General features: G+C 54.1%; 1 protein-coding gene and 1 long non-coding RNA gene across 2 annotated transcripts in view; one reads left to right on the top strand and one right to left on the bottom strand.

The window, feature by feature from the left end:
- The window catches only part of GRIK3 (glutamate ionotropic receptor kainate type subunit 3), a 227,449-nt gene that overhangs the window by 12,986 nt on the left and 187,834 nt on the right, over window positions 1-26,629 (bottom strand). The window contains exons 11-13 of the mRNA XM_058718034.1: window positions 14,931-15,154; window positions 9,836-9,954; window positions 7,158-7,375 (exon numbers count right to left, since the gene is read on the bottom strand). Of these exons, the coding sequence (XP_058574017.1) occupies window positions 7,158-7,375; window positions 9,836-9,954; window positions 14,931-15,154 (561 nt within the window). The remainder of the gene's footprint in view (window positions 1-7,157; window positions 7,376-9,835; window positions 9,955-14,930; window positions 15,155-26,629) is intronic.
- LOC131505013 (uncharacterized) lies at window positions 2,885-4,030 on the top strand. Its single transcript, XR_009258236.1, has 2 exons — window positions 2,885-3,316; window positions 3,607-4,030. It is a non-coding gene; the product is annotated as an uncharacterized LOC131505013 (long non-coding RNA).

The raw sequence follows: 26,629 nt of genomic DNA, 5'->3' as shown, positions 1-26,629 counted from the left end.
CTGTCTCAGAAAGAGATGAGAACTCATCCTCATTCTGCAAACTCCTCCCCGCATCCTCCCCCAACACCTTATTCCTTCTTTCCACAGCAAGTCGAGCAGAAGCAGGCTCCTGCCATCAAAACATATGTTCTTTCCAGTAACACTCCACCATAAATGGAGACAGAAATTTCTTTCGGGGGTTGTGTGTGTGTGTGTGGGGGGGGTGTTGAGGCTGAAGGCCTTCAGCCTCAAAGCTGAAGGATTACAGGGAGGGAGCTGGTAAGAGCGCCAGGAAGCTAGGGCCTCTTGAGAGGAGAGGTGACAAAAAGGCGTGAAGACGGCTGTGATGCTGATTTCAAGAGGTTCAACTCTCCCAGTTCCAGTGTCAACAAATTCTCACCTCCAAACTTTAAACAGGTGGTTCTGAAATCTGCCTCCCTAGAATGGCCACTGGCTGTGCTTCTGTATTTTGGGGCTCCCATTTTCAGATGCTCAGCCATATCCACTCATGGTCTCTGGCTCCCCTTAAATTCCTTCCTTCTGTCTTTCAGGGATTCTGTGATTCCAAGGCACAACTCGGAAAATCTCCCTTCTAGCAGGCCCATCTGAGGCAGGGAGGGATATAGCCAGGGCCCCTCCTGGAGTCTCAGGTCGGAGCTATGATCACCACCCCAGGGAACGGAGACCCGCACACCTATGGCTCCCACGTCATCCTGCCTGTCCCAGCTCCAGTGGGAACCTTAATAAGCATTGCTTCAGGGCCAGTCACCCAAATCAATTAATGGAATCATTTGGAGCAGCCAATACAGGGCGATGTGCCAGGACGGAGAGGCTTTTTTTATCAGTAAAATTGGCAAGAAAGTAAGTTTCAGGCTCACGACTTTCAATTCCAGCCTCCTCAAAGAAGTAAATTGATTTTCCCCAACTGAAGATACTTAATCTTGAGAATTTAACATTTCTGTACAAGAAAAATGTATATATATATATATATATGTATATATATATATATATATATATTTCAAAGGGAGCTGAATCCCAGGGAACAGGTGCAGAGAGGCAGAAGCGATGTGATTCCATGCGAGACCTTGGGTATTTTCCATGTTGGAGAGGAGACCTTTCCTCAAATTAATTGGCTTGCTTATCCCTGGGTGTGGAGGCTTTGGCAGTTAATCATGTCTCCTGGATTATTTCCTTAGGGACCAGGCGGCTTCCCAGAGTCTGCTGCTTCTGCCCGCCATTACATGTCACCTCACCAGGACAGACTCACGGACCCTCCAGTCTAGCGGTCACCCTGCTGTCCGCACATGCCCCCTGAGGCTTGCCTGGGAAGGCGGGGGCTGCAGGCTGGGGATAGAGGCGGCAGGAGGGGTCAGCTCTGTTGCATGGACTCTGGTGTCATGCCAACCTTGGTTCAAATGCCAGCTCCTTCTGGGACCACAGGCAAGTGACGTCACACCTCTGAGCCTCATCTTCCACCTCTGTCAAATGGGGGCTGGCTTAGCACAGGGCTGGGTCCCTAGGAAGTGCTGGACAAGTGGATGACATCATTATTGCTCTTTAAGGCTAAGTTCTCTCATCTGGAAATCGGGCATAATAATTGCTATAATGCAGAGTTTCTATAGAAAATAAATGACGCAAAGTGCAAGGTAGGAAAGCCCGGTGCTGACGGGGGCCAGGGAGGGCGCTGTAAAATAAGTAGGAAATGCTGAGTGGAATTGATAACACTGGAGAGATTGATACTTGCCTCTTGGCTCCCACAACTGGTGCTCAGCGAGAGAGCAGCTCAGTGATGCCAAATCTTTCACATTTTCAAGAAGCTGGAAATGTGAATTTTTTAAATGCAAAAAGCTCTCAATTTTAAAATGCTGGCAACTAACGTAAGAAAATGCAAGCGATGCATGGCCCCCAAAACTGCATCTGTGGGCTGAAGAGGCCTGCGTATCTCCAGTTTCAACAACAAACAATAAACACAGTTAACATTTAGGGCATGTATGCTCCGTGTCAGCTACGGTTTTAAGCTGTTTACGTGAATTGTCCCACTTAATCATCTCAGTAACTCTGCGAGATGGGTACTGTTATCATACCCATTCCATAGATGAGAAAATGAAGGCACAGAGAGGTCCTCAGGAACAGTAGTTTTCAGTCACTTCCCCTCATCACTGGCCCAGCCCTGCACCTGTCCCTGCCCCTCTGCCTGCCCTCTCGGGATCTCTCCTATTCTGAGGATCTCGGGGCTCCTTCTGAGTTCTTAGCTCTGTGCGGAGGCATATGACCATCCCGTGAGAGACACCAAGGTCCTTCACAAAGCCCACAGACCCAGGGGAAGGGAGCTTCACCAGGTGTCCGCTGGCTGGTCCCTCTCCAAATCCTTTGGGGACTACGGGGCAAAAGGAGAAAAGGGTCTGGCCTGCTTCCCAGTCTTCTGGGTCAGCCAACCAGAGGAGCATCTGACTTGGGTGCTTCTGCGTCCAGCACTGGGCTAACCACTGTACGTGCGGTAGCTCGTTGAGTCCTGTCGCTGAGTGCCGTCTGGTGGCAATCAGTACCCACGTCGTACAGGTGAACAAAATGAGGCTCAGAGAAGTAGTGACTTACCCAAGGTCCCCCAGCAGAGACAACAAGTCCTGGGCGGTCTGACTTTAAGACGGATGTGACTGGACAGGGCCAGGCTACACGGCACCGAACCTCGCCCGGTCCTTGCGTTTTGGCCCTCCCACCCTCCTTCTGCTTGAAGGCAAGACTCTGACCCTGGACAGGCCGGCAGATGAGTCAGGAGAAACTGGAGGCTGAGATAGGGTGAGGCTTCCAGCTCAGGGAAGAGTCGGCTGAGCGGCTGGAAGGTGGGGGGCTGGACAGAGGTCTCTCCAGGAACTCTCCAGGCTCCCTTGCTACAGCAGGGCAGGCCTATACAAGAGGGAGGGGCTGACGGTGCCAGAGCCCCAGGGAGCCTGGAATTCTTGGCCCCCAGCTCTGGTCTCTGCCCTGAGCGGCTGTCTCTCACACGCAGTCCCTCCCTCTGCGATGTGCCTGCCTTGCGCCAGCACCAAAGGGGGCTAAATCCTCAGAGAGGCTGTACAGCTTCTCCTTTCAGAGCTGCCCAAAGAACACGCTTCCCCAATGTTCTTCTTTACATTTTGCCTACATATTTTTACAGCCAAACAGTGCTTTCAAAGACTTCCTTTTTTCATCTCCTAATTAATTTTTATCTTCCCAGATGGAGGGAGGACAGCACAGGAGACGCTGTTTGTGATGTCTGCTGCTCCCCGACAACTCTTCAAATGCAATTTCCTTTGGAATGCCGGGGCGCCTGGAGCCGCCCCGTCTCCCAGGCTGCAGGGTGGGCACGGGGCTCTGGCACACCCCCTCCCCTCCCTCCCCACCCCCCCCCCCCCCCAGAGCCTGGCTTCCCGCTTCCCGCTGCTGCCTTTGGACAGCAGTGGGTTCTCTCCCTGGAGCTCTCCTCTCAGTCGGGGCGGGGGGAGGGCGCTCTGTAGGAGCACACGAAGTTCCCCTGCCCTGCACCCCAGGATGTTCAGGGAGCCACCTGCTCAGTTCCTGCCCTTAACCCGTCTCCTGCACCTGCTCGACTTGGCTTCTGCCTCTTTTTTTTCCCAAACTCTAATTCAGCGACGGCGTCCGCTCAACGTGTATCGCTTGAACAACTACGCGGGATGCAGTGGGACTGTGTGGACTGGGGATACGTAGGCGCACTGGCTGCGGCTCTGCTCTTCCCCAACCGAATCCCAGACCGTGGCTGACTCCTTAGAGAAGCCGCATGCACACAGCGACAGAGAGCACGGCCCCTGGCGCCAGACCGCGGGGGTTTCAAATCCCTGCTCTGCATTTCATTAGCTGTTGATCTTAGGCAAGTCCGTGTGAACTCAGGCCACTTTTGAGCCTGCTTTCCTCAGGGGTAGAATGGGAGATGATCACAATGGTCTGTACCTTCCAGAGTTGTGAGGAGGACACACACGGATACAGGCCAAGTGCATGGAATGTTGCCCGGCACCCAGTGAGTGCTTGATAAATGTTACTATTATCGTCGACCTTGCCAATGTCTCCTAGGCTCCCTGTGTCTACTCCTGAAGCTGATCCCCATCTGACCCTAGCGCCATATTCACTCACGGGCAGGGGAGAGGGGAGGAAGCAAGCTTGTCCGGGAAACTTCTGGGTGGGTGTTGGCTTCTACCTCATCATCCGAGGCAGGGTTAGGGTCCCCATGTTCAAGCTCCTCTCAGCCTGGAAAGCATTCCCACTGCTGTTGCCAGAGAAAAGGGAGCCTGGGCAGGAAGAGCTGCACTTGGATTAAAGCAGGAGGCAACGTAGGGGCGCCAGGGTGGTTCAGTCGGTTGAGCGTCCGACTTCGGCTCGGTCATGATCTCGCAGTTCGTGGGTTCGAGCCCTGCGTCGGGCTCTGGGCTGACGCCTCGGAGCGCAGAGCCTGCTTTGGATTCTGGGTCTCCCTCTCTCCCTGCACCTCCCTGTCTTGCACTCTGTCTCTCTCTCTCTCTCAAAAATAAACATTAAAAAAAAAAAAAGCAGGAGGCAACGTAGCCAGACATCCAGAGGAATTAATTGGTGATCAGGAGAGCAGGAAAGTGGAGTTGGTCCCGCAGGAGATGCGGAGTTGCTGTTTCTGGCCGGCGGCCCTTGTGAGCATGGGCCCTCGTGCCCCAGCATCCCAGCTGGGTGACAGCATCTGTGTCCCTCCCCCGCCCTCCTGGCTGCACTGTTTGCAGGGAAGGTGCGTGAGGGCGGAGCAGGCTGCCGGGGGTGCTGCTTGATGCTGAGGACAGAGGCTCAGCGGGGAGCTGGAACTAGGCTCTTGGAAGCCAATCTGAGCATCTTAGCGTGGAGGGAGGCAAGGGCATCCAATCAGCGGCAATGAGCCTGCACCGGCCTTATTTATGCCGCTTCCCTTTGATCGGGAGCCCTGCTTAGAGATGGGCTCATGTGTAATGCATGAGAGAGATGCTTTGGCACAGTCAAAGGGCTGGGCCACAGCCTGGGGACAGGCACGAGCAGGCACACTCACACCAGCGCGCACACACACACACACACACACGTGAACCATCACACGCACATGCAGACACACGCATGCAGGGGCTATGAGGCACACACACATGCACGGACCATGACATACACTTGCTGACACACCCACGCAGACACACACGCGTGCAGGGGCCATCATGCACACATGCAAGCTATGACACACATACACGCGTGGGCTGACACAGAGGTCCACCCCCACCCCCCCGCCATGTTCACATTTGTCTAGACACACCCACGGGGACATGTAAGCAGACACGCACACACATAATCTCCATGCACACACACGTAGACATTCTGGCATATACACCTGTGTACACATACACATGCCCAGACCACAGACATACACGCATGCATATGCTCGCCGGTACGCCCACAGATATATGCAAACGCTTATGTCTGAGCACCAAGATGCACATAGACCTGCACAGGCAGACTTTGTACATGGGCACCTGTGTGCACCCATACGTGCCTAAATGCATGTTTATGTGTACCGTATACTGTGATACACACACGCAGGCACACACATGCTCACATACTGCCCACACTCATGAACACCTACACGGGGTCCCAGAGAGCCCCCAGCATGCCTGTGATGACACTTTTATATGTTCCTCGCACCAGATGCATGATAGTGACCTCTCAGGAAGGCCACATTTGCCACTTCTTGGTGGCAGCAGCGATGTTCACAAGGGGAGCCCTCTTCCTCTCTTTCCTCTTCACTAAACATCTGCTGTCCCTCAAGGAGGGACACAGGGGAGGCCAGGGTAGGGGCCAGTGCTGGTGGGGTTCCAGGAGGTAGAGGCTTTCCCTCCCTGCCCTCTCCTTCCTTCCTTTCTCCTCCCTCAGGCCCCTCTGGAGGCTCAACTCATCCCTCAGAGGCTTAGCGTGGAAGGACCCAAGAGCTGGGGGGATGGGGAACCAGGGCCCAGGGTTCCAGACTGATTGAGAGCAAGTGACTAATTAAATGGATGGATGCCTAGACCTACAGTCCCCGAGTTCCCGAATCCTAACCATTTCTGAGAAACCCTTAGAGTAGTGGTTCTCCAAGTGTGGTCCCTGGACCACCACCAGTGGCACCTGGGAATGCCTTACACATGCACATTCGTGGCCCTGCCCTAGACCTACAAAACCAGAAACTCCGAGGGTGGGGTCCAGGAATCTGGGTTTTCCCCAAGCCTTCCAGGTGATTTGGATGCATATTCCAGTCTAAGAACAAACGGCCTGGAACGTGGGCTTTGGAGGAAGGCAGACCTGGGTCTTTCAGCTCTGAGTTCTTGAACGACCTGCTTAATCACTCTGAGCCTCAGTTTCCACACGCGCAAAGTGGAAACAGTTGTGGTTCCCACCTCACAGGCCTTGTTCTGATGATTCAGTGAAGCCAAGCCGCTAGTCTGGCCCACTGTGAGCTCTCGGCGGTGGCCGCTGTTGTTGTTTTTACTTTAATTTCCAGAAGAACCTTTACTGGTTCTCAGGGTCAGTCAGTCTCCTCCACCATAGCTACTCTGGTAGGAGGTGGAAACCCTGGGGGAACTGAGCCAAAACCCTACAGGAGGAGCAGGGAGGCCATGGCTGGATGCCCCTCAGGACAGTGACCGTAGCAGGTGGCAGGGGCTGCATCCAGACACCGGCATTCCAAGAGTGTAACACGCTAAGAAATGTTTATAGACGCCTGTTCAAGTTTTAACCTCCTCCCTTCCTTGGAGGACATGTCCCCGGCCACGCTCTCCGTGGTGGAGAGCTCACCTCCAAGTGCAGGGCAGCCCCTTGGAAGATGGAGGTCATGAAGACCCTAAGCCAGGTGCAGGGCGCCCACTGCCCCGGCCCCCGTTTGGGTGTCCGGGCCACGCTTCTCCTTCCCCTTTTCCAGTCTCATCCTCCCACCTGTGACGATTTAAGAGAACAGCACATTTACCCTGCCTGTCCCAGGGGTGACAACGTGTACTCTCTGTGCCGGGACCAGCTCAGGTGGCCACGTCATCAAAGCTCCCTGAAACCAACCGGTCTCAAACAGGCCGGGCCTGAGCCCCCGGGGTTCCTGGCCCATGGATTCTGTGCAGTTAGGGAAGGACAGTGAAGGGCATGGGAGGGTCAGCTTGTGGTGCTGCAAGGGAGGGGGAGGGTCTCACCTTGAAGAAGGTCATGGTGGCCCCGTCTTTGACAGCCCCATACTCGATTTTGGTTTGCTTGGCCAGGTCATCAGCAGAGTCGATGGGAGATTCCATGCGCTCCACGGTCAGAAAGGCGGCCAGGTTGGCCGTATAGGAGGAGATGATGATGAGCGTGAAGAACCACCAGATGCCGCCGATGATGCGCGTGGACAGGGCTTTGGGCATCAGTTCCGACCCTGGGAGAATGGAGAGGGCAGGCGGTCCCGGACAATGTCTAGGGCTGCTCAAGTCCTCTGGGGCCCAGACTCCACTGATAATCCAGTAAGAGCTGAGCAGCTGAGTGCTCACTGTGGTCTCTAGACCAGCAGCCTCAGCGTCACCCAGGAGCCGGTTAGACGGGCACGGCCCCAGGCCCCTTCCCAGGACCTACTGAATCAGTCATTGAGGGGTGGGGCGCCACAGTCTGGGTCTGGTGAGCCCTCTAGGGGATCCTGGGGCGGGCTAAAATTTAAGAACCATTGTTCTAGAACAACACGCACATGCACACCATTTCACAGGCTTGTCAGCCCCCTGGGGTCCCAGGTTCCGAGTAGAAAGCCCTGGGTTCCTGAGTGAATCATGCTCCTAACTCTGTGTGATTATGCCAGACGCTTTCCCCCTCTGGAACACTGCAAAGCACGGAGAATCGTCCTTCCTCTGTCCCAGCCTCGCACAAATAGCGCGACAGAACTGGAGGAGAATGTGTTGGAAATACAAGCGGTGCACAAACACAGGATTGCCGGGTGGTGCTTCGCAGGAGGAGAAAATCAACATTTTTTGAAGCTTTTTTGCCGAAATAGATCACTCTTCCTCCCTGACCTTGGGTGCGGAGCACAATTTAGATGAAACCTTCTAACTGAAGTAATTAACGAGGTGGCTTTCAAGAGATTTAAATAGCAAGTGACTCCTGAACTTCCCAGAATGTTTGGACCTGCAATCTGAAAAGTGTCTGCTTTGATATGGATGATTTTTTTTTTTTCTCAAAGAAATCACTCAAAGGAGAGTTTTTCAAATACATAACTATTTTTCTCCCTCCTAATCAAAACCTCGTGGGGAATACATCAGGGGCCCATGCTTTGAATAGCAGCTGGAGAGAAGCTATTACTGCATTGAGGGGCTTTCCAGGTCTTTCCCAACTGTCACCGAGAAAAGATAACGATGGACAAAGAAGCAAGGTGAGGCTTCAGAGTACTCATTAATAGTGAGGACTGAAAGAGACACTTCCGTCAAAAGTCGCCTGTCGCCTCCCAGCTCTGGAGACCACTGGGAGCTCTGAGGCTCCCTTCCCCACCCGGCCACACCCAGCCTCATCAGATAGCTCCCAGCTATGGTGAGGGCTGCCCCCCCAAGAGGGAGAATGAATTGTTTTCCTTGTTTCCTTTGTGGACTCCGCCAGGCCCTGCTGGACCCCTACCCGGGCCCCTGAGCTGGCCTCTGTCGTGGCTGGGAGATCGTTCGAGTCGGGGGCAGATTTCTCTCTCCTCTTCCTCCGTTCTAGTGCCCAGCACAGGGCTTGGCACGTAGCGGTCACTCAGGACACGCTGGGATAATACCATTCATTTCGCATTCGCTGATCGAGGTCTACTGAAGACCAGGATTTGTAGTGGGCCTCTTGAGCACACACAGGTGAGCGAGGAACAGAGAATTCTTGCCCCTGGGATCTCTTTCCCTTCCTTGCCCCCTTGTCACCCACTGCCCCGCAGTGGGACCCTAACATAGGCAGAGACTTTGGTTCCACACTCCCCCAACACCTCATTCCCTGAATTAAGAGGCTTTAGATGTGTGACTCGACAGGCAGAAGCAAGGAGCACGTGGCTCCTGGCCAGCAAGGCTGGCTCGCAGGGCGGCGGTGGTGGGGTCCTCCCCGGGAGTGTTTCCTGCCCGGGGGCTCCTCTCCTTGCACACGCGCTTCAGCCCGTGGCATGTCTGCACCACGCTCCTTGCAGCCCGTGCAGGTACTCTGCTTTGTGAGACGTCTGAGCAGCTGCTGATCTGGCCAAAGGGGAGGCCACCAGGCTGGCGACAGGTGCGGTACACCAGCCCCCCCTACTCGAGAACACGGAAGAAAACGGTATCCTTCCGTGCATACCGTCCCTGACGCGCTCAGGCTAATGTCCCCACCTCAGCCAGGACCCTTCCGGTTCCCAGGCTCCCCAGGGCTGGGTGGTCACCAAGTCCTGTCCCTGCGACATCCTGAAGTTCTCTTGGTCCATCTTTGTGCTCCACCCCCACGGCCACGACTCCAGTTCAGGTCTCATGCTTTCATTCCTGCAGTGACCTCCCGCCCTGCCTCCCTGCCTCCAGTCTGGCCCATTCTCAGCTCAGCTTTGCTCAGCCAAAGTCTAAGGTGGCGAGGCCACCAGTGGGGCTGGCCCCCAGAAGCAGGATGCTGTTATGTCCACTGCAGCTAGAGCAGGAGAGGCTAAGGATGAGCCCTGCACGCCACGGGTGGGCTGGCTTATCTGCTTTCGCCTCAGACCCTGAGCCAGTTCAGCCAGGGACCCGAGACAAGGGTACACACCTGACTATCCAGGTGTCTCCAACCTGCTGGCAGCTTAGCAGGTCTGAGGCTGCCCTGGAAGGTGGGCAGGCTCTGCGGACTCAGGAGAGGAGGTACCCCCTCCTGGAGAGGAGGCCCCTGGGGAGAGGCCACATACCTTGCTGCATCAAGGACCCCATGCCGAACCAGAAGCTGTTGAGCAGAGTGAAGTTGTTTTCCACCACCTCGGAGCCAGGGTTGCAGGGATGTGCATCGTACCACTCGTAAGGGCTGAACCTGCAGCAGGGAGAGGGGAGCGCTGGGGCGGAGCTGTGGGGAGCCGGCAGCGGGGGGGAAGGGGCTGCTTGCTTAGCAAACGGCCGCGCTGCCCCTTTAACTCCGATTGACTTAGTGTTCTGCTGGGGAGGCAGGGAATGGGAACTCAGGGCCATTTTGCTTCTCGTTCTTTATTGTTAATGCCCTTTTCTGGCTGTAAAAGTAATTCAGCAGTATCTCTTAAAATTAAAAGTGCACATGCCCTTCAACCTAGCAATTCTGTGACTCATTATCCAGCCTAGAAAAAACGCCCGTACACGAGCATAAAGAGGGTGTTTATCAAAGCATTGTTTGCAATAGCAAAAACTGGAAACAGCCTAAATGTCCTTCAACAGAAAAATGATTAAGTAAACTGTGTCAGAACCATACTCTGCAATGTCACACAGCTGATGGGAGAGAATGAGAGATGTCTAGATGTCCCGACAGGGAGAGTCCTTCCACACATGCTGTTGGGTTAAAAAAAAATAGATGATAAAAATACGAACAATATGATCACATTTATATAAATAGATTCCTAAAGACACAGCCCTACACCTCTTCACATACATGTGTATACAAACCCATTGGAAGAGTCTGGAAAGATTCCTGTCTAAAAATATCAGTGTTGCCCTCTGGGGAGGGGGTCAGAATGGTGGCAGGAATTTCAGGGAAGCCTGTTGCTTTATATGGATTATATTAATTTTTCAAAATAAGAATTGGCTTTTCTTTTTTTTTTTAAATATTTTAATGCTTATTTATTTATTTTTAATTTTTTAATATTTATTTTTGAGAGAGAGAGAGAGAGAGGTGAGTGGGAGAGGGGCAGAGAGGGAGACAGACACAGAATCTGAAACAGGCTCCAGGCTCTGAGCTGTCAGCACAGAGCCCGACGCGGGGCTCGAACCCACGAACCGTGAGATCATGACCTGAGCCGAAGTCGGACGTGGAACCGACTGAGCCACCCAGGCGCCCCAAGAATCGGCTTTTCAATTACTTATGTACTTAAAATGGAAAAAAAAAAAAGAAGCAAAACATGCTCTTCATAAAATATTCAAACGGTCTAGAAGAATACAGTGAAAAAGTGAAAAGTACTGGAGGGTTCCCACCCCCGGAGAGAACAATGTGTTACATAAGTGTTCAGATTTTTTCGCTCTGAATCTACAAATACCTGTATGACAGGAAAAAAAATTGTTACTTAAAGCCCCCCACTGCCTTCTAAGGAAGAGAAGTCCTGATTACGGAGGGATCTTTGTTTATTGCAAAAGGGTTGCAGTTGAGGAAGTGTAAAGCCGGAGGAGGCTACAGTCCTGGGGGGAGACTGAGAGCCTGTGGAGACGGTCCCCAAGAGGCTGGCGTGGCTGGCGTGGGGTAGGATGCTGAGACGAGAGACCCAGAAGGAGAGAGGTGTCCAGGATAATTTTGTTTTGTTTTTTAATGTACGATACGCTTTAAGCATGCTGTTGTGACTTTTCCAGCCCCCTCTTTAAAAGCTTTAATGAATTATACATTGATCGCCAAAGCTCGCGTGAGAAGAATTTTGTCCTCACAAAGTGGGAAGATCCTACACGCGTGAAATTTTAAAGGGAGGCTTCCAACCAAGACGGGGATATTCAAAGGCAGTGGCCACAAACTGGCTAGGGGCTCTAGAAATCCAGAAGGAAGAGACTGAAGCCCGAGGAGAGTGGAGGCGGAGGCTGCTGTGGGAAGGTTCTGGGGAAGAGACCTCTGGAGAGAGCCGCGCATTCAGCGGTCCCCGGATCTCCCCGTGAAGTCTGGGGAGAGGGGTTCCCACGGGACTGCCGGGGGGAGCCAGGCAAGCGGCTCTGTAACGAGGTGGACCGCCGCCTGGGTCCATGTGTGTGTGGCTGAGGTGTGCCTCGTGGATGCACGCAGGAAGGCAAGTCCCTGCTGCATGGCATTGGCCTGCGTGCCCAGACACAGCCAGGTGTAAGGACCCTGGGCCAACAGGGCTTCCCTGGACCAGATGGGCCCGGCTCCACCTTGGGTCCTATCCGAGACGGGCAACAGGACCGTAACAGGGAGAAGCCACAGGGCCTGGGCTGTTGCAGGGCTGGGTGCTGAGCGGGGGAGCAGGCCGACCGAGGAGGCACTGCCCAGGCGGGCCCAGGTGCAGGCGAGGGGAGGAGTCTGATTTGTGAACAAAGGTAGAAATGTCTAGAAATGTCGAGGACTATACCGGACTCAACTTTCTGATTTTTTTTTTCTAAGTTTGTATTTATTTATTTTTGAGGGAGAGAGAGTGAGAAGGGCAGAGAGAGAGGGAGAGAGAGAGAGAGAAAACCCCAAGCAGGCTCCGCGCCATCAGCACGGAGCCCGACCCAGGGCTCGAACCAACCAACCGCGAGATCACAACCTGAGTCGAAACCAAGAGTCGGACACTTAACCGACGGAGCCACCCAGGTGCCCCTCAACCTTCTAGTTTCCGAATTGAAACAGTGTTTGTGGTTGGAGAGAGACCTAGGATTTCTGAGACCTGGGAGTGGGCCAAAAAGTGTCAGGCCCTGAAAAAACTTTCACCGAGGGCAAGGACAGCCTCACCTCTGAACACACTGGGAGGTGGGCGGGGAGAGATAAAGATGATTTCTGACGAGACCCCACCAGTCCTGTGTGCCCACATACACGGTACCTGTGATACTTTTTAAACACACAAAAAATCATACCATAGTACTCCCTAAAATTTGGATTTTCCACTGAATAAGTTACCAGCCTCTTTCCAGATCAGTTCTTCCGGATCTGCCTAACTCCCTGTAATGACTTCATAGGTGCTTTTAACCACCCCTCTGCTGACGAGTGCCGGCAGTCCTGTCCTCTGTGAGAATGCACACTCCTTCCTTTCCTGTCCTTCTACCTCTCCAGGCATAAAGCAGAACATTGTGGTGGTGGAAAAAGGCCTTAGTTAATGCCTCGACTCCTGGTGCCCGACAGACACAGGCCAGGCCACTTTACAAGACGGACGGTCGTGCGACTCAGCAGAGCAGCCCTGAAGTGGGCCTGGGGACCTGCCCACACTTCACGGACCCCACCTCTGGGGCAGCTGTGTCCAGCTCTCCAGCAACCAACGTGGAGCGGTCTAAAGGACACAGGCCACATGGGAGGGGGGACAGAGGGCCACCTCTAGCCTATGGATGTGCTTGGCTTGACCCTGACAGTGTTGTAAAAAAATCAAGTTAGTGGCTACCTATAGAAGTCATGAGCTGTCCCTTGAAAAATCTACATGTGTCTCTAAAAACCATGAACTCTGTCCTTCTGGCCCTGCATTCCTGCCCAGTGCCGTCTGCTGGAGCCCAGAGAGGCTGTCCTCCCCAGGGGAGCATCCTCCAGTCTGCTCCGTCTCTCCCCCTCCCTGCTTCCCTCCCTCTAGCTTCCTGTCCAGCCCCACGGGCACCTGTGTTTGCCACCCGACTCCAAACTGACAGGCCTCGCTCTGGGACCCAACTCTGTAAGAAGAAGCTCTCTGACCTTAGGCACCGACTTAGCCGCTCTGAACCTCGTTTGCTACTTCTGCAAAGTGGGGAGAATTATACCCACTTCCCTAGACCTTTCTAAGGATCAGACGGGAAGGGTGTAACATGTGTGTTACCTAACGTGCCAACTGTACTATGACCCTGTTCGCGGCTCTGTGACCAGGTCCCTTGCCCCTCTCCTGTCCTGTCATTCCAGCAGCTGCAGAAATCCCATCTCTTCCAGAAAGTCTCCCCAGCCTAACCTTGGCAAGGGGGCCCCTTTCTTCCTCGCCGGGAGGCAGGCGGCGAAAAGCAGGCTGAAAGGCCAGGGGCTGGAGGGGGACTGGCCGCGCACACGGAATGGGCGGAAGGAACGCCAGAGAAACTGGCCCTGTTTTGCAGGGGGTGGGGAGCCGAGGGTGGGCTGGAGCTGCTAAAATTATAGTAAGAGCTCTGGAGAGTGGCTCCTGCTTTCAAAGGCTTGTTAGGCCATTAGAGAAAGAGGCGTGATAAAGGCCTCTCCGTGGCAGGCGGGCTGGGCAGAGCAGGCAGGCGGCACCGGCCAGCTGGCAGCCCAGGGCTTCCGAGGCAGGCAGATTTCATCCCTCACATCCTTCCCTTTGGTCTCTCTCTGTGCGGGAGGAGGGAGCGAAAGGGAGCGGGGTGGGGGGAAGGCTTTCAAAGAAGACTCCGGAGGGGGAAGAAAAAAAAAGGCCAAAACACCGAGTCCTTGGATCTCAAATTGCCTCTCTAGAGAAGCCCCTCTTCGCACCTCGTTAGGATTTAGAGAAAAAGGAACCAGGGCAGGGGCTGGGGCCGGAGCCTGGAAGGAGGGGGCAGAGGGCTCAGGGCCTGGGAGCTGCCACCTTGGGGCAGGGGCAAAGGACAAACGTCCAGGTGGTCAGAGATGTGGGTCACACATAAAGCACCGGGTGACCAGAGTTCAAATGCCCGATGTGTCACTTATTGCCAGGATGGCCTTGGCAAACATGGGACCTCTGTGAGCCTCAGACATCTCCCCTTCATGGCAGACTGAGAGAATCACTTAAGACAATGGCTCTAAGTTCCAGAGCACGGTGCTTGGCAAACGCCAGGTGCTCAGTAAACACCAAGCTGAACCTGCCCCCTAGTGACCTCCTCCCACCAACCACCATGGACCATCCAGTGCACCTGAGTCTGTCGTACTGGGTGCCTGGCCCAGGTGATCAGCTCTGGGTGATGGCTTAACCCGCTCCCAGGGCCTGGGATACAACAGTTGCCTCCCAGTTGTGGACACAGACTAGAGTAAGGCCTGGGGGAGTCATACCCAGGGGGCTATGGAATGTTGCTTGAAGGATGTAAAGGGATCTGAGCCTCAGCAAAGGACACAGGGACAGGCAGCGCAGTGGCCTTAAACGTGGGCCTTCTGTGTGAAGGACTGAGGATGTAGGGACCAGTCTGGCTCCCTAAAATCCCAACCTTGGGCCAGAGCTCTGGCCAAGGCATTACCCTTACCTGGCAATGACAAAGAGGACACAGCTGACACCCAGGTAGGCGAGCAGCACGTACATCCAGATGTCTGGGGACAGAGGGTTGAGGAAGGAGAAGACACTAGGGTTGGTGCCATTGGGTTTTCGATACAGGATGCTCACACCGAGTGTCATGAAGGGCTTGGAGAAGTCGATGGCCTTCTCGCGGACATGGGTGATGGTCAGGGGGGCCACGGCCAGATCTGCCTTCTGCAATGAGACAGATATGCACAGACAGACGTAAGAGCCAAGCCTCAGACTAGCAGGGGACAGACACCTCTTCCTGGAGGAGGGAGGGTAAGGGAGCGGAATGGAGCCCGTCGTCTGAGCCTTGGGTCACTTGCCCACTCTTCAGTTTCAACTTTTACTAACCTTTGTCCTGCGCCAGGCCATGCCCAGCATGCTGGGGAGACCACGATGAATTAGACTTGACCCCCGTTCTCCAAGAGCTCTTGGCCTCCAGGAAGAGGACAGCGGTATTGACACGCAGAGAACGGAACCCTATTAAAGCTGTAACCCATGGGGGTTCATTCTCAAAATGGGGTTTTGTCAAATAAATATAGTTCAGCAATCTACAAACCTTCAAAAATAGCTCCTGCTCTTTCTCTGTGACTTTCAAACATCATGAATCCACAAGCAACCTTATTTGAATCTGTTTTCCTCTCCTTTCCACATCTTGACTGCTTCGCTCTGTTCTGGATATTCTGTACATCCTAAGAGTCCCCGAAGACCAGTTGGGCAAAAATAATACCCTCTTTGGAAGGAGAGATAAGTCCAGAGCCCTCTTCCATAGGGGAGGGGAGGGAAGAGAGCAAAGCAGAGGAAGAAAGGAAGGGGGTGGGGAAGGCTAGGAATGTTCCTATGTTGGCCAATTTTAGCTCACCACAATTTTAATGAGGGTAATAATTAAAGGTCTGTCTCTTCGGTCTGAGCTTTTCCTGATTAAAAATCTATAATCCCTCATTCTCCCACCTTTCCAGCCTCCACCCCACTGGTCTCCTGCTATGTGAGACCCCATGTAACTGCTTCCTGATGACCACATTCCCTTTTTCACCTCCCCGATTTGCACACATTGTGCCCTATTGAGAATGCCCTCTCCCTGCTGTCTCTTACCACCTACGATTTTTCTTTGCACAGGCTACCTCCTCCAAGAAGCTCTCCCTGATAGCCTCCAATTCTAAACTCCCATGAAGCTTGCTCTGCCCCACGGTAAGGTCCTAACCTGCTGAGGTTGAATGCAGGATGTGTGGCCATGTGACTTTCTGTCTTATCTGCCTATTTACCAGTGAGTTCCTAAGTGCAGCTGGGACTGTAGCTGATTTACTGCTTTGTTTGTCCATTCCCAAGCCCCATCTCAGCCTCTAGAATATTTGTTAGTTAATAGTGTTTTCCTCTGGGAGGGCTCCTGTGGCTATTTACATATCAGAATGTAAATCAAGCTATCACTTCCCTATCTCAGGTGTGGGCAGAACACAGAGGGAGCTCGGGTCCTAAAGACCAGTACTAACGACCTTTTTGCAAAGGCGGGGTGGCTGCTTCTGAGATCTCTTTCCAAGGCAATGTGTCTAGGCAGCCACCCACTGGCGTGCCCCAGCTTCATTCATTCATTCATTCATGCGCTCATTCATTCGTTGTATGAGCTCCGCCAAGCACTAGGGATGCAGAGCTCAGCCAAACAGACATGGTTTCTGGGCTTACAATCTGGTCGGGGAGATGGACATTATACAAATTGTTTCCTAAATGTTAACTGTTAACACTAACTCTGACTTCACCAATCCTAGAACAGGAATGAACAACCAAGTTGAAATCAGATTCAAGGAAGGGAAGGCTAATCTGGGTAGAACTCCAGCTCGTAAAAGACTCTGCAGGTGCTCCGGGCTGGGGGGCGGAGGGCAATGACGAACACACAACCCTGACGTTGCAACCCCCATGATTTTCCTTTCAGTGGCAGCCCCCTCAGCCGATTATTGACATTTGGAGCCCAAGGGTTCAGCGAACCTTGGAACCTGGGACAGACAGGGAGGAGGAGCCTAATACAAAGGATGTTTCATACTGGGACCTTCCTTTTGTAAGTGTCTGAACGCGTGAGTCGGAACTTGCCTAGCTTGGAAGGCAGAGGAAGATGAAATGCTGAGTGGCTCCCTGGAGCCCTGTCAGTTCTGGGTGTGTACAAAGGAATGCAACGAAAGGAGAGAACTATCAGGGAAGGTGCAGAGTGAATAATGTGTATCTTCTCAAGACCTACTACGCTCCAGTCTGGGATGCAAGGCTGAGCCGGAGTCCCAGCTCCCACTCTTAGGGAGCTTCCTGTCAAGTGAACCCCTGCTGGCAGATGCTGCTGGGACCCAAAGGGGTGGGGGCCAGGGTGGGGCATGCTGGAAGGTTCCTTTCGGTGCTCGTTCTAGGATCCTGTATAATGTTGGCATGACAAGAGTGTAGTGGGCTTCTGATTCTAGAACTTGGCTTCCCCTGGCCCCAACCCTTCAAGGCACATTGCTTTGAGGGGCTCTGCTCTGACTCCAACATCATTGTCACTGCTCATTTGGAGCTGGCCTCTGGGAATGGCCTCTGAGGCTTGGAGTGGGTTCCTGGCAAGAACCTCAAAGTCGATGGTGCCAGTCTTCCTTTGGCTTTGATGGCAAGTTGGATGAAAGGGCTAGTGACTGGGGATCACGGAACCTTCGGGATCTTCCCACCAGCCTCCGGTCCTCCGGCTCTCGCATGCTGGGAGGCGGGCGTCCACGGCATTCTGTGCTTACGGCAGAGAGTCAGCTGGTCAACCTGTCCTTCCTCAAGGGGGTTTTGATGTGTGTTCTCCCTTGGGGCTTCAGGAAAGCTGGTGTTGTGGCCGGAAACACTACATTTCACCGTTGGTTACGATTTCGCTGCTAAAAGGCATTATTTTGTCCAGCTTCCCTTGAAAGAGGGGAACAGATGTCAAGCCTCTGCTGTTCCAGCTCATTACTCAGAACGAAAGGCCCAATCTTGGCAGGCTCTTCCCACTTGTGCCAGTTTTCTTTGAGGATGGTTGGTAAAATCGTGGGCTGTCGGAGCTGGATGAGAGACCTTCAGAAAACTCGATTCCAACCTCTATTTCTTATGGAGGGAAACTGAGGCTGCAGGAAGGTCCAAGGCCCTTGCCCTCATATTCACAGCAATCATGCCCTTGGCCAAACCAAACCTGACTTGTCCATCACGCTCATTGGTCTTACGAGAGATCTGTTGGTCCCATCTGCCTGAGGACCTTTCCATACCTTTCCTATACCTCTGAAACGGGCCGGACAACCCTTCCTGGGCATTACGTCATCCCCATAAGCAGCTTTCCCTTACCAAGAATCTGTCAGGACGCACCTGGCTCCAGCCTCTCCTACTCTACGCCATACTTGTGCGCGGCCACTTGTCGCCATTTGCTCCACCGTGTGTCCAACGACCAGAACTGAAGGCAAGAACCATTTACCCAGCTACAGCTCCACAGTCTGGCCCTTAGCATCCTGCCCTCTTGGCTGCTGCTTGGATACTCGCCTCATACCAGAAAGTGAAACCAGGGGAACCCGGCTCCGGGAACAGACTTGTGAACGTGGTCCCACCTCTGGCAACTTATTGCTGATCAGCCTTCTCTTAAGCCAGGGGTCCTCCCCAGGGAAGGATCTGCCCCCTGAGCCCCAGCTTGCTCCAGGTGTCCGGTATTCCGGTTGGCACCTGCCTCCTTGCATTCCCAAGTATGGTCTCCATCAGATTCCCCACCTCTGTGCTCAGCCTCTTGGTTGGGATCCCCCAGGATGTCTTGTTACTCAGACTGTGACCTGCCCAGTTAAAACAGTAATGACCACGGTCATTCATGGATGATTCCTATACACCAATCATTGCAAAGCATGCTACATATACTTTACTGCCTTATATGACACCCCCCCCCCCCGCCCCAACCCCAGCAGCCTCCTGTGGCGGTAAATGTTATTACCACATTCTAGATGAGGGTACTATGGCTCATTCAGGCTAGGAGATTGCTTCGAGCTCTACTGGTCTGAGTGGCGGGTGGTGTTTCCGGTACAGTAGTGAGCATAGCTGCCTTCCAAGCAGGTGAATGGCTGAGCCAGTACCTGGACCCCGTTCACCATGACCTCAACCCCCAATGCTTTACCACACTACCATGCAAGTCACGCGTAGGGGGTTGAATTGCGCGCGCCCTCCAAATACGTTCAGGTCCTCGTCCCTAGTACCTGGCAGTGTGACCTTACTTGGAGATAGGCTCTTCCCCCCCGCCCGCCCGCCCCCCCCCCCCACGAAAATAGTGTTTTATTACTGCCACTGATATTAAACAGCATCAGATAAATTGCTGGGAGAGTGTCTGGGGCTGTGCAAAGAAAGGACATACTCTCACTTCCCCAGAGATCTGTTTCCGGCTCCTGCTGGGTGCCCCTAAATTCATCAGTGTGCCTAACAGCCGTTCCCGAGCATGTGGCACTGGGGGCGCTAATTAGGGAATGGCTCCTGGCAGGAGCCTGTGTTTATCCAGACTCCGCATCACAGTAGTTCAGATGTCCCCAGCAACACTCCCCAAGTGGTGTAAAACTCTCATAATACCACTGCTTACCTATCAGAATAGCCAGAAAAAAAATATTGATGATACAAGTGTTGATGAGGATGCAAAGCAAGTGAATCCCCCCCCCCCCCCCCCAGACTGTTGGCAGGAATGCAAAGTGGTTCATCCGCTTAGGTCACCAGCCATTAGAAAAACACAGAACTCAGGAACAGCTGAATGGAAGAGGCGCACAGGGCAAGGTAAGTGGGAAGGGGCACGAAGCTCCCACGTCCTCCCTTTCTCTCAACATGTGCCCCCTATATCTCCACCCGTTCACCGACCTGGAAGCTCCGAAAATAGGGTCTTTGCAGAAGGAATCAAGTTAAGGTGAAGTCAATACCGGGTTAGGGTGAGCTCTAAATCCAATGCCTGGTGTCCTTATAAGAGGAGGAGAGGACACACAGGGACACACAGAGGAGGCCCCGTGACAATGCAGGCAGAGACCGGGGTGATACAGCTTCCAGCCAAAGAATGCCAAGGATGGCTGGCCACACCGGAAGCCAGTGGGGAGGCGTGGGACACATTCTCCCTCAAAAGGGACCAATTCCGGGGCGCCTGGGTGGCTCAGTCGGTTAAGTGTCCGACTCCGACTCAGGTCATGATCTCGTGGTTCGTGGGTCTGAGCCCTGCATCGGGCTCTGTGCTGACAGCTCAGAGCCTGGAGCCTGCTTCAGATTCTGTGTCTCCTTCTCTCTCTGCCCCTCCCCTGCTCGCACTCTGTCTCTCTCTCTCTCTCTACCTCTCAAAAATAATAAACATTTTTTTAAAACTAAAACAAAAAGGGACCAATTCCACCAACACCTTGACTTCCGATTTCTGGCTTCCAGAACTCAGAACAAATTTCTATTGTGGTCATTTGCTGTGACAGCCCTGGGTCACTCCTACACCTGCCACTTAGATCCTGGGCAGGATGCACGGAGCTCCTTCCACCTCCCCATTCAGATGAGCATTCCGCTATGGCTGGGCCCACCCTGCCCTGTCCTGAACGCGGGTTCCATTCCCAGAGACAAGAACTTGACTCTGGCCCCTGACCATACGCGGCTTTCACTGGGTCTCCCCAGGATACACATCACATCGGCTGGTGGGGGCTTCTCAATCCTATGGCTGCAGGAACATGCAGATTCACCTCCACTTCCCTCCAGATGCTTCCACAGCCACCCAAGAACACCAGTCTCGCTCCTGCTACGCATGCAGGACTTTCCCCCAGGGCTTGGCCTGTTGTGGTATCCATAGAATTCACCTTCCATTCTTTTCTCAAAGTGATGTTTCTCCATCTAGAATTTCCCCACTCCCAATCCTACTTAACGTATGTCAAGACTCCCCTCTGGCCCTTAGGATAAAAAAAATTCTTATCAGGGGTTCCTTAAGCCTTTCGTGGCCTAAGACAACTTTCTGTCCAAGAGAATCTTCTGCAACAGTGGGAAAGTTCTATATTTACATCGTCCAATATGGTAACCACTAGCCACACCACGTGGCTTCTGTAACTGAGGAACAGAATCTACACTTGCATTTAATTAATTTTGAATTAAATAATTTTAAAAATGGATTGTAATTAACTTAAGTTTAAATTTAAATAACCCCAGTGGCTGGTGGCTACTGAGTTGGAAAGCGTGGACCTGGTCCTCCCTGCCTCTCCGGCCTTTCCTTACCTCATGTCCCCTCGTTCGCTTTCTACTGGCTTCTTTCAGACCCTCCCCGCCCCCAACGCATGCTCTCTCTCACCCCAGGACCTTTGCACCTGTGCGTTTTTCTACTTGGAACTTCTTTCTCCACAAGCTCTCTGTCTTGCTGAAGTCTACTTCTTCAGACCTCAACTCCAATATCACATCCACAAAATCCTCACATGACCTCAGGTCTCCCTGGTGACTCCTCTCATGGCATCAGGTGGGTTTTTTTTTTTTGCTCCTAGCACTGAGCACAGTTGGGTTTTAGAGGGACTGGGTGATTTCTCCCCTCCTGGACCATATAAGCTCATGGGAGCAGGGCTTGAGCCTCTGTCCTCGCACCACACTACGCCCCACGCCTAGCACAGCGCCTGGTTCAAAGCCCGTGGATGGTAGAGGTCGTGGGGCCGAATGATTGTGGATGTAGAGGAGAGACACCCAGCAAGCACGTCCGTAGCATCTGCTGGCGGCTCCCAAATTCCAAGCTGAAGAAAACAGTGCTCCTGGAACAGCCCTGGACAGGAGCCTGACAACGAACAGCCTCAACAACCCAAAATCGGAATAGAGGGCAAACGGTGCTGGTAGATTCTTGAGTGTCGATGGATGGGTCAACCACTACACCTGTAATTCACATGCAGGCTTCCTGAGCCTGTGGCGGCTTCACCGCCTGCCCACGGGGAACGCGGCCTATGCCTCTCCCTGGCCTGGGAGAACTGCTATCTCTGTCTCCTTCAGGAAGGAAGGGCGGGTCTTCCCTGTTTCAGAGCCACAGGCGCCCCAGGATGGACACTGCTGGAGCTCCGTCTCCAACCACCGGTTCCTCTCCCCCCACCTCACAGGGCCCCGAAGGTGGCATCAGCCCAGACAGGCCTTGCCTTGCAAAGCCCGAGGAATTGGCGGCAGTGAGCCCCTCTCCCTCCACACGCCGCTAGGTCCCAGTGATGCGTTCCCATAGCCTCCCATGTGGCTCCCCGGTGCCTTTGGCACAACTAAATTCTTATTTGTGAGTCACCGTTTAACACCTCACTCATCTGCAGGTACATAATCTCCAGGAGGGCAGGGACTGAACTGATGTATCCCCCACATTAGCACAAAGCCTGGCACTAAGAAGAAGCTCGGGAAAGTTCTTTGGTAAGATGGAGCAATGAAGTACCCCCCAAGGGTCCTGACCGACCCTTACCCCAGCCTAAGGGGCTGAGCTCTGGCCTCAGTTTCCCTAATCAGTATCCCCCTTGTCCCTGAAGCCGCATGACCCATGCCAGTCGGCCTGGACTCTGCTCCCTTGCCTGTCTTTTTCCAGAGTTAGGACTCTGCTCCCTGGACCTCGGCCCTTGATGGGCCCCTTCCTTCTGGCCTATTCATTGAAAGCCCTCACCTGTCCTCATGGCCGTCCTCAGGTAGGTCCTAGTGACCATCTTTAGTTTTCCATCCCTCCCTAGTCATTGCCCGGGGCTTCATCAGCACTGTGGCCACTAATAGCCTGGGAAAACCCAGATATATCCAAAGAGATGGGGACGGGTGCCATGTAGACGTGACTGAGGGGTCACGTACCCATGCTTCACACACAGGCCTCCGGAGCTGCTGGGCGCCTGACAGTGAGAAATGAAGTCTGTGCCTTTCCCGGGCCTGCGAGAAGGGCCCGATTGCCACCTCCCAGCAAAGGCTGTCCTGCGTCTGTCTTTTAGGACGACTCAGTAGGTGTTCCCCACTTTGTGGCCCACTGTGGGGGATGAACCACCCCTGCGTTCCCCCCTCTAAGAGAAGCCCCCTTCTCTTCCTGACCCTGAAGTCCGGAGCCTGGGGATAAACCTGTTCCTCCTTCTCCCTTCACCCTGAGACACCCCTGGCAAGGCCTTCCCAGGGTGCCGACTCGGAGACTGGGCACACTGAGCGCTGACCGGCTCAGTGCGGAGCCCCCGTATGGCCTGGCCTGCTCCCGCTCCACTTCTGCCCCTCGCTCTCTCCCTGGCCCCCCAGCCCTGAACTAAATAGTGGCACCTAAGCCTCCGTCTCAGGCTGTGCTCTCCAGCAGCCAGGCTGAGACCGTGTTCCATAAGGTTTTGTGGAATGAAGGAAGGAGCAGGTGGCCCTCAGCAGGGGGTCAAGTATGTCCCTATCGCTCCCTCTGACCTTTGTTTCCTTCCAGTCCCCCCTCACCCTGGCCACCTGTGCCTTGACCACTCTTGCTTCTGGCTGTCTGGACGCTGACCTCCTGCCAGGCTCTTTTCCAGGTCTTTCCCAGGTTGCTCTCTGCTGGCTGAGTCCTGGCAGCTAAGAGTCCTTCGGTGAATCTCAGTGTGGTCTGGGTCCTTTCTGCGTCCCTCACCTGTTTCCCTGCTCGTTCTCAGGCAGATCCCGAGCTTCCCCAGAAGTCTTCAGTCATTGCTCTGGGCAACCCGGCTGCCCTGACAGGAGTCCACCTTGGCACTCTATCAGGAAATCCCCTGCCCTCAACCGTCCTGTCCCATCCAGGATTCCACCTGCCTCACGTGAGCTCCCAGCATGCCTTGCGCTGGCCAGCCTGAAGGAGGCGGTGTGGCAGAGCCTTTCCTGGCCACACGAACAGGGGCCCGGGGCCCCTTCTGACACTAAAGCACGTAAGCCAGAACTAAAATCCGGGTTATTGGCTGGAAGGCAGGGGACACAGGGGGTGATGGGGTCACAGCCTTGCTTGACGCCTGACCGTCCGCTTGCACAGGATGGGAAGCTCACTGGTTATGATGCCACAGCCATGTCTCTGGGGGAGCTGTGCAAGTCCGCGTGCTCATTCGCCGGCCCCTGTTCTGTGTGTCCAGCCCATGCCAGGCTCTCGGGCAGCAGCCCAGAGCAGTTCATCGGGCACTCGCTGTCTGGAAGAAAGGTCGGGCGGGGGAAATGGGCACTTGCGGCTATGCCCTCCTCTTCGCTCTGCACTCAGCACTACAGGGGGGCACAGGGGCTGTCTGGGCAGTGCTATTTCTTTCACAAGGGCAGAGACGACAGGCTGGGGCTACCTATGACTGCTCCTTGTCTCCATCTGGTTCTATCCCCCATCTTGGTCCAGCCCCATCCGTGAGCCGGGGAAATCTCCTTATCTGCTGTAGGGAGATGGAAAGACTTAGAGAGAAGAGAACTGACGGCTCCCTGTGGCCTGGAGGGCATTTACGCGTTCCCTCAAGGCCAGGCTCTGCTTCTTCTCTGCCCCATCCATCCCCTCCGATTCCAGGGCTGAGAAAGGCAGCCAGGACAGGATTTCTGGGTGTCTGAGAAGAGTTTGCAGGAAGTCAGGCCAGAAGCGTGCAGGAAGCCCACGCTGAGGGCTGACCCTGCACCCTCAGGAGATCTCAGTCGTGCCAACTCTCGGATGCTGCTCGTTCCTCTCCTTTGACCTCCCTGCCTGCCACTTGTGCCCCTGTGTCCATGCTTTTCCAGCAGCCTCTCTGCCTTTGGCCCCTGCCACCCGTGCTCCCCTGGTTCTCCTTCTTCCTCTCTGGCAGCTCGGGCAACTTTTTTTTTTTTTTTTTTAATATTTATTTATTTTTGGGAGACAGAGAGACAGAGTGCAAGCAGGGGAGGGGCAGAGAGAGAGGGAGACACAGAATCCGAAGCAGCCTCCAGGCTCCGAGCTGTCAGCACAGAGCCCGATGCGGGGCTCGAACCCACAAACCGTGAGGTCATGACCTGAGCCGAAGTCGGACGCTTAACCGACTGAGCCACCCGGGCGCCCCAGCTCCGGGGTCTTATAGAGTCCTCCTTTTCCTCTCTCCTTACACTTCCGTGCTGTTTAGGTCCTGCCCAGGTTCCCATCTCTCCTCTCCCCAGCGGTCCCACCTCTGACTGTCTCCTGAGGTTCCCCCTCACCCCCCGAGGCTGTGCTGATGACCCCCAAAACTTAGCCTCCCGCCTTGCTCTGTCCTCTGAGGGCCCAGCCATCTGGCCAGCCACCTGCTGGGACCCCGACTCCAGAATGATCTGTGTACCTCCTGCAGTTCTCTATTTTGCCAGGAGGCTCTTCACTTGGGAAAGACACTGCCACCTTCCCAGCTAGAAATTCACACCTCGTCCTGGTGCAGAACTCCTCCCTGTCCCTCACCTCCTTCACCCAACCATCCGCCAATCTCCTCGATGCTACCTCCTCATCTCCATCCTGTGCCACCCACCTCCCTCCTTTTCCATCACCATGCTTTCCTTCACCCAGGTCGCAGTCACAGCCTCCAGTACCAATCTCACGTGACCCCGTCACTCTACCTCTTCCAGCCGTGCCCTGTAGCTCTCAGCATGAAAATCAAATCCCTCCGTTTAGCACTCGAGACTCTTCGAGACTCGTCTCTTGCCCCCTTCTCCAGCGGCAGCCTCTCTTCTCGGATTCAGACTCTCCACACTCTTGAGAGCTCTGTTTCCACTCTCCAGCACGATCCTGGACACCGGGTGCCGGGACAGAAGCTCTGGATGGCAGGAAAGGCCACTGCCCCAAGTGAAGTAAGGGGCTGATGCCTTCGTGTGGGCCTCAGTTCCGCGTGAGTGAGTCTAATCGGTGTGAGTCAGTTTCCTGAGGCTATTTGGATGATCCAGAGACTATCAGATCCAGAGACTATCAGATCCCGGATCACTGTGGCCCACCAGGATGACCACAGCTGAGGGGCAGGCCCCTGCCACCACCATCATGTTCTTCCTTGTGCACACTTTAGACAGCAGGGCTGTCCCCGTAGGAACGCTGATGAGCAGGACAGCTCCCAGCTGCTGCCCCATTTACGGAGCGCCAGGCACTCTGCTAAGCATCTTTGGGCTGTATCTCATTAAATCCTCCTACAGACTCGGGGAGAAAAGGCTTTTTTTTTTTTTTTTATTATTCCCATTTTACAGATGTGGAAACGGAGGCCAGAGACGTTGAGTATGTGCTAGACTCGGAATGTGAAGTCAACCTCTCTCAGATTCCAAAGTCATTAAGACACCCGGGAGCAATTTAAGGCATGGACGGGAGCAGAAGACCTTCAAGAAAGAGGAAATGACAGACAGCGGGCAGTGAAACTGGAGAGAGCGACAGTCTGGGAGAGCTGGGGTGATGGATGGAGAAATCACGGCTCTGTCCTATCGTGTCTGTTGCTTGCCCTGGGGGAGGAGGCGGGGCTGGGGGAGGGGAGCGTGTCAGCAGGAGGGGGTCGCACCCCGCACATGCCATCTTCCCCCATAACCCTGGCTCCCTGGAAGGCCGTGTGGCATGGGACAGAGGTGAGCAGAGTGTCAGAGAAGGACTGAAGTCTTGCTGGTCAGAGGTTCCACCTAGGGCCTCCAAATGGGCCTCGGGGGGCAGATTCTTGCAAAGGCGGGCATTCATCACTTTTACGTCTACGTTCAGATCCCTAATAAGAAAGTAATAATATTGCCAAGCCTTTACCACGCTATCTATGAGCTAGCGAGAAGACTAATTATCTGACGACACTAATAAATGGTTATGATGTTATT

Source organism: Neofelis nebulosa, chromosome 2 (genome assembly GCF_028018385.1).
Source record: "Neofelis nebulosa isolate mNeoNeb1 chromosome 2, mNeoNeb1.pri, whole genome shotgun sequence".
Lineage (NCBI taxonomy): Eukaryota > Metazoa > Chordata > Mammalia > Carnivora > Felidae > Neofelis > Neofelis nebulosa.
The sequence above is the reverse complement of the archived record's forward strand: the minus strand, read 5'-3'. Positions and strand labels throughout refer to the sequence as shown.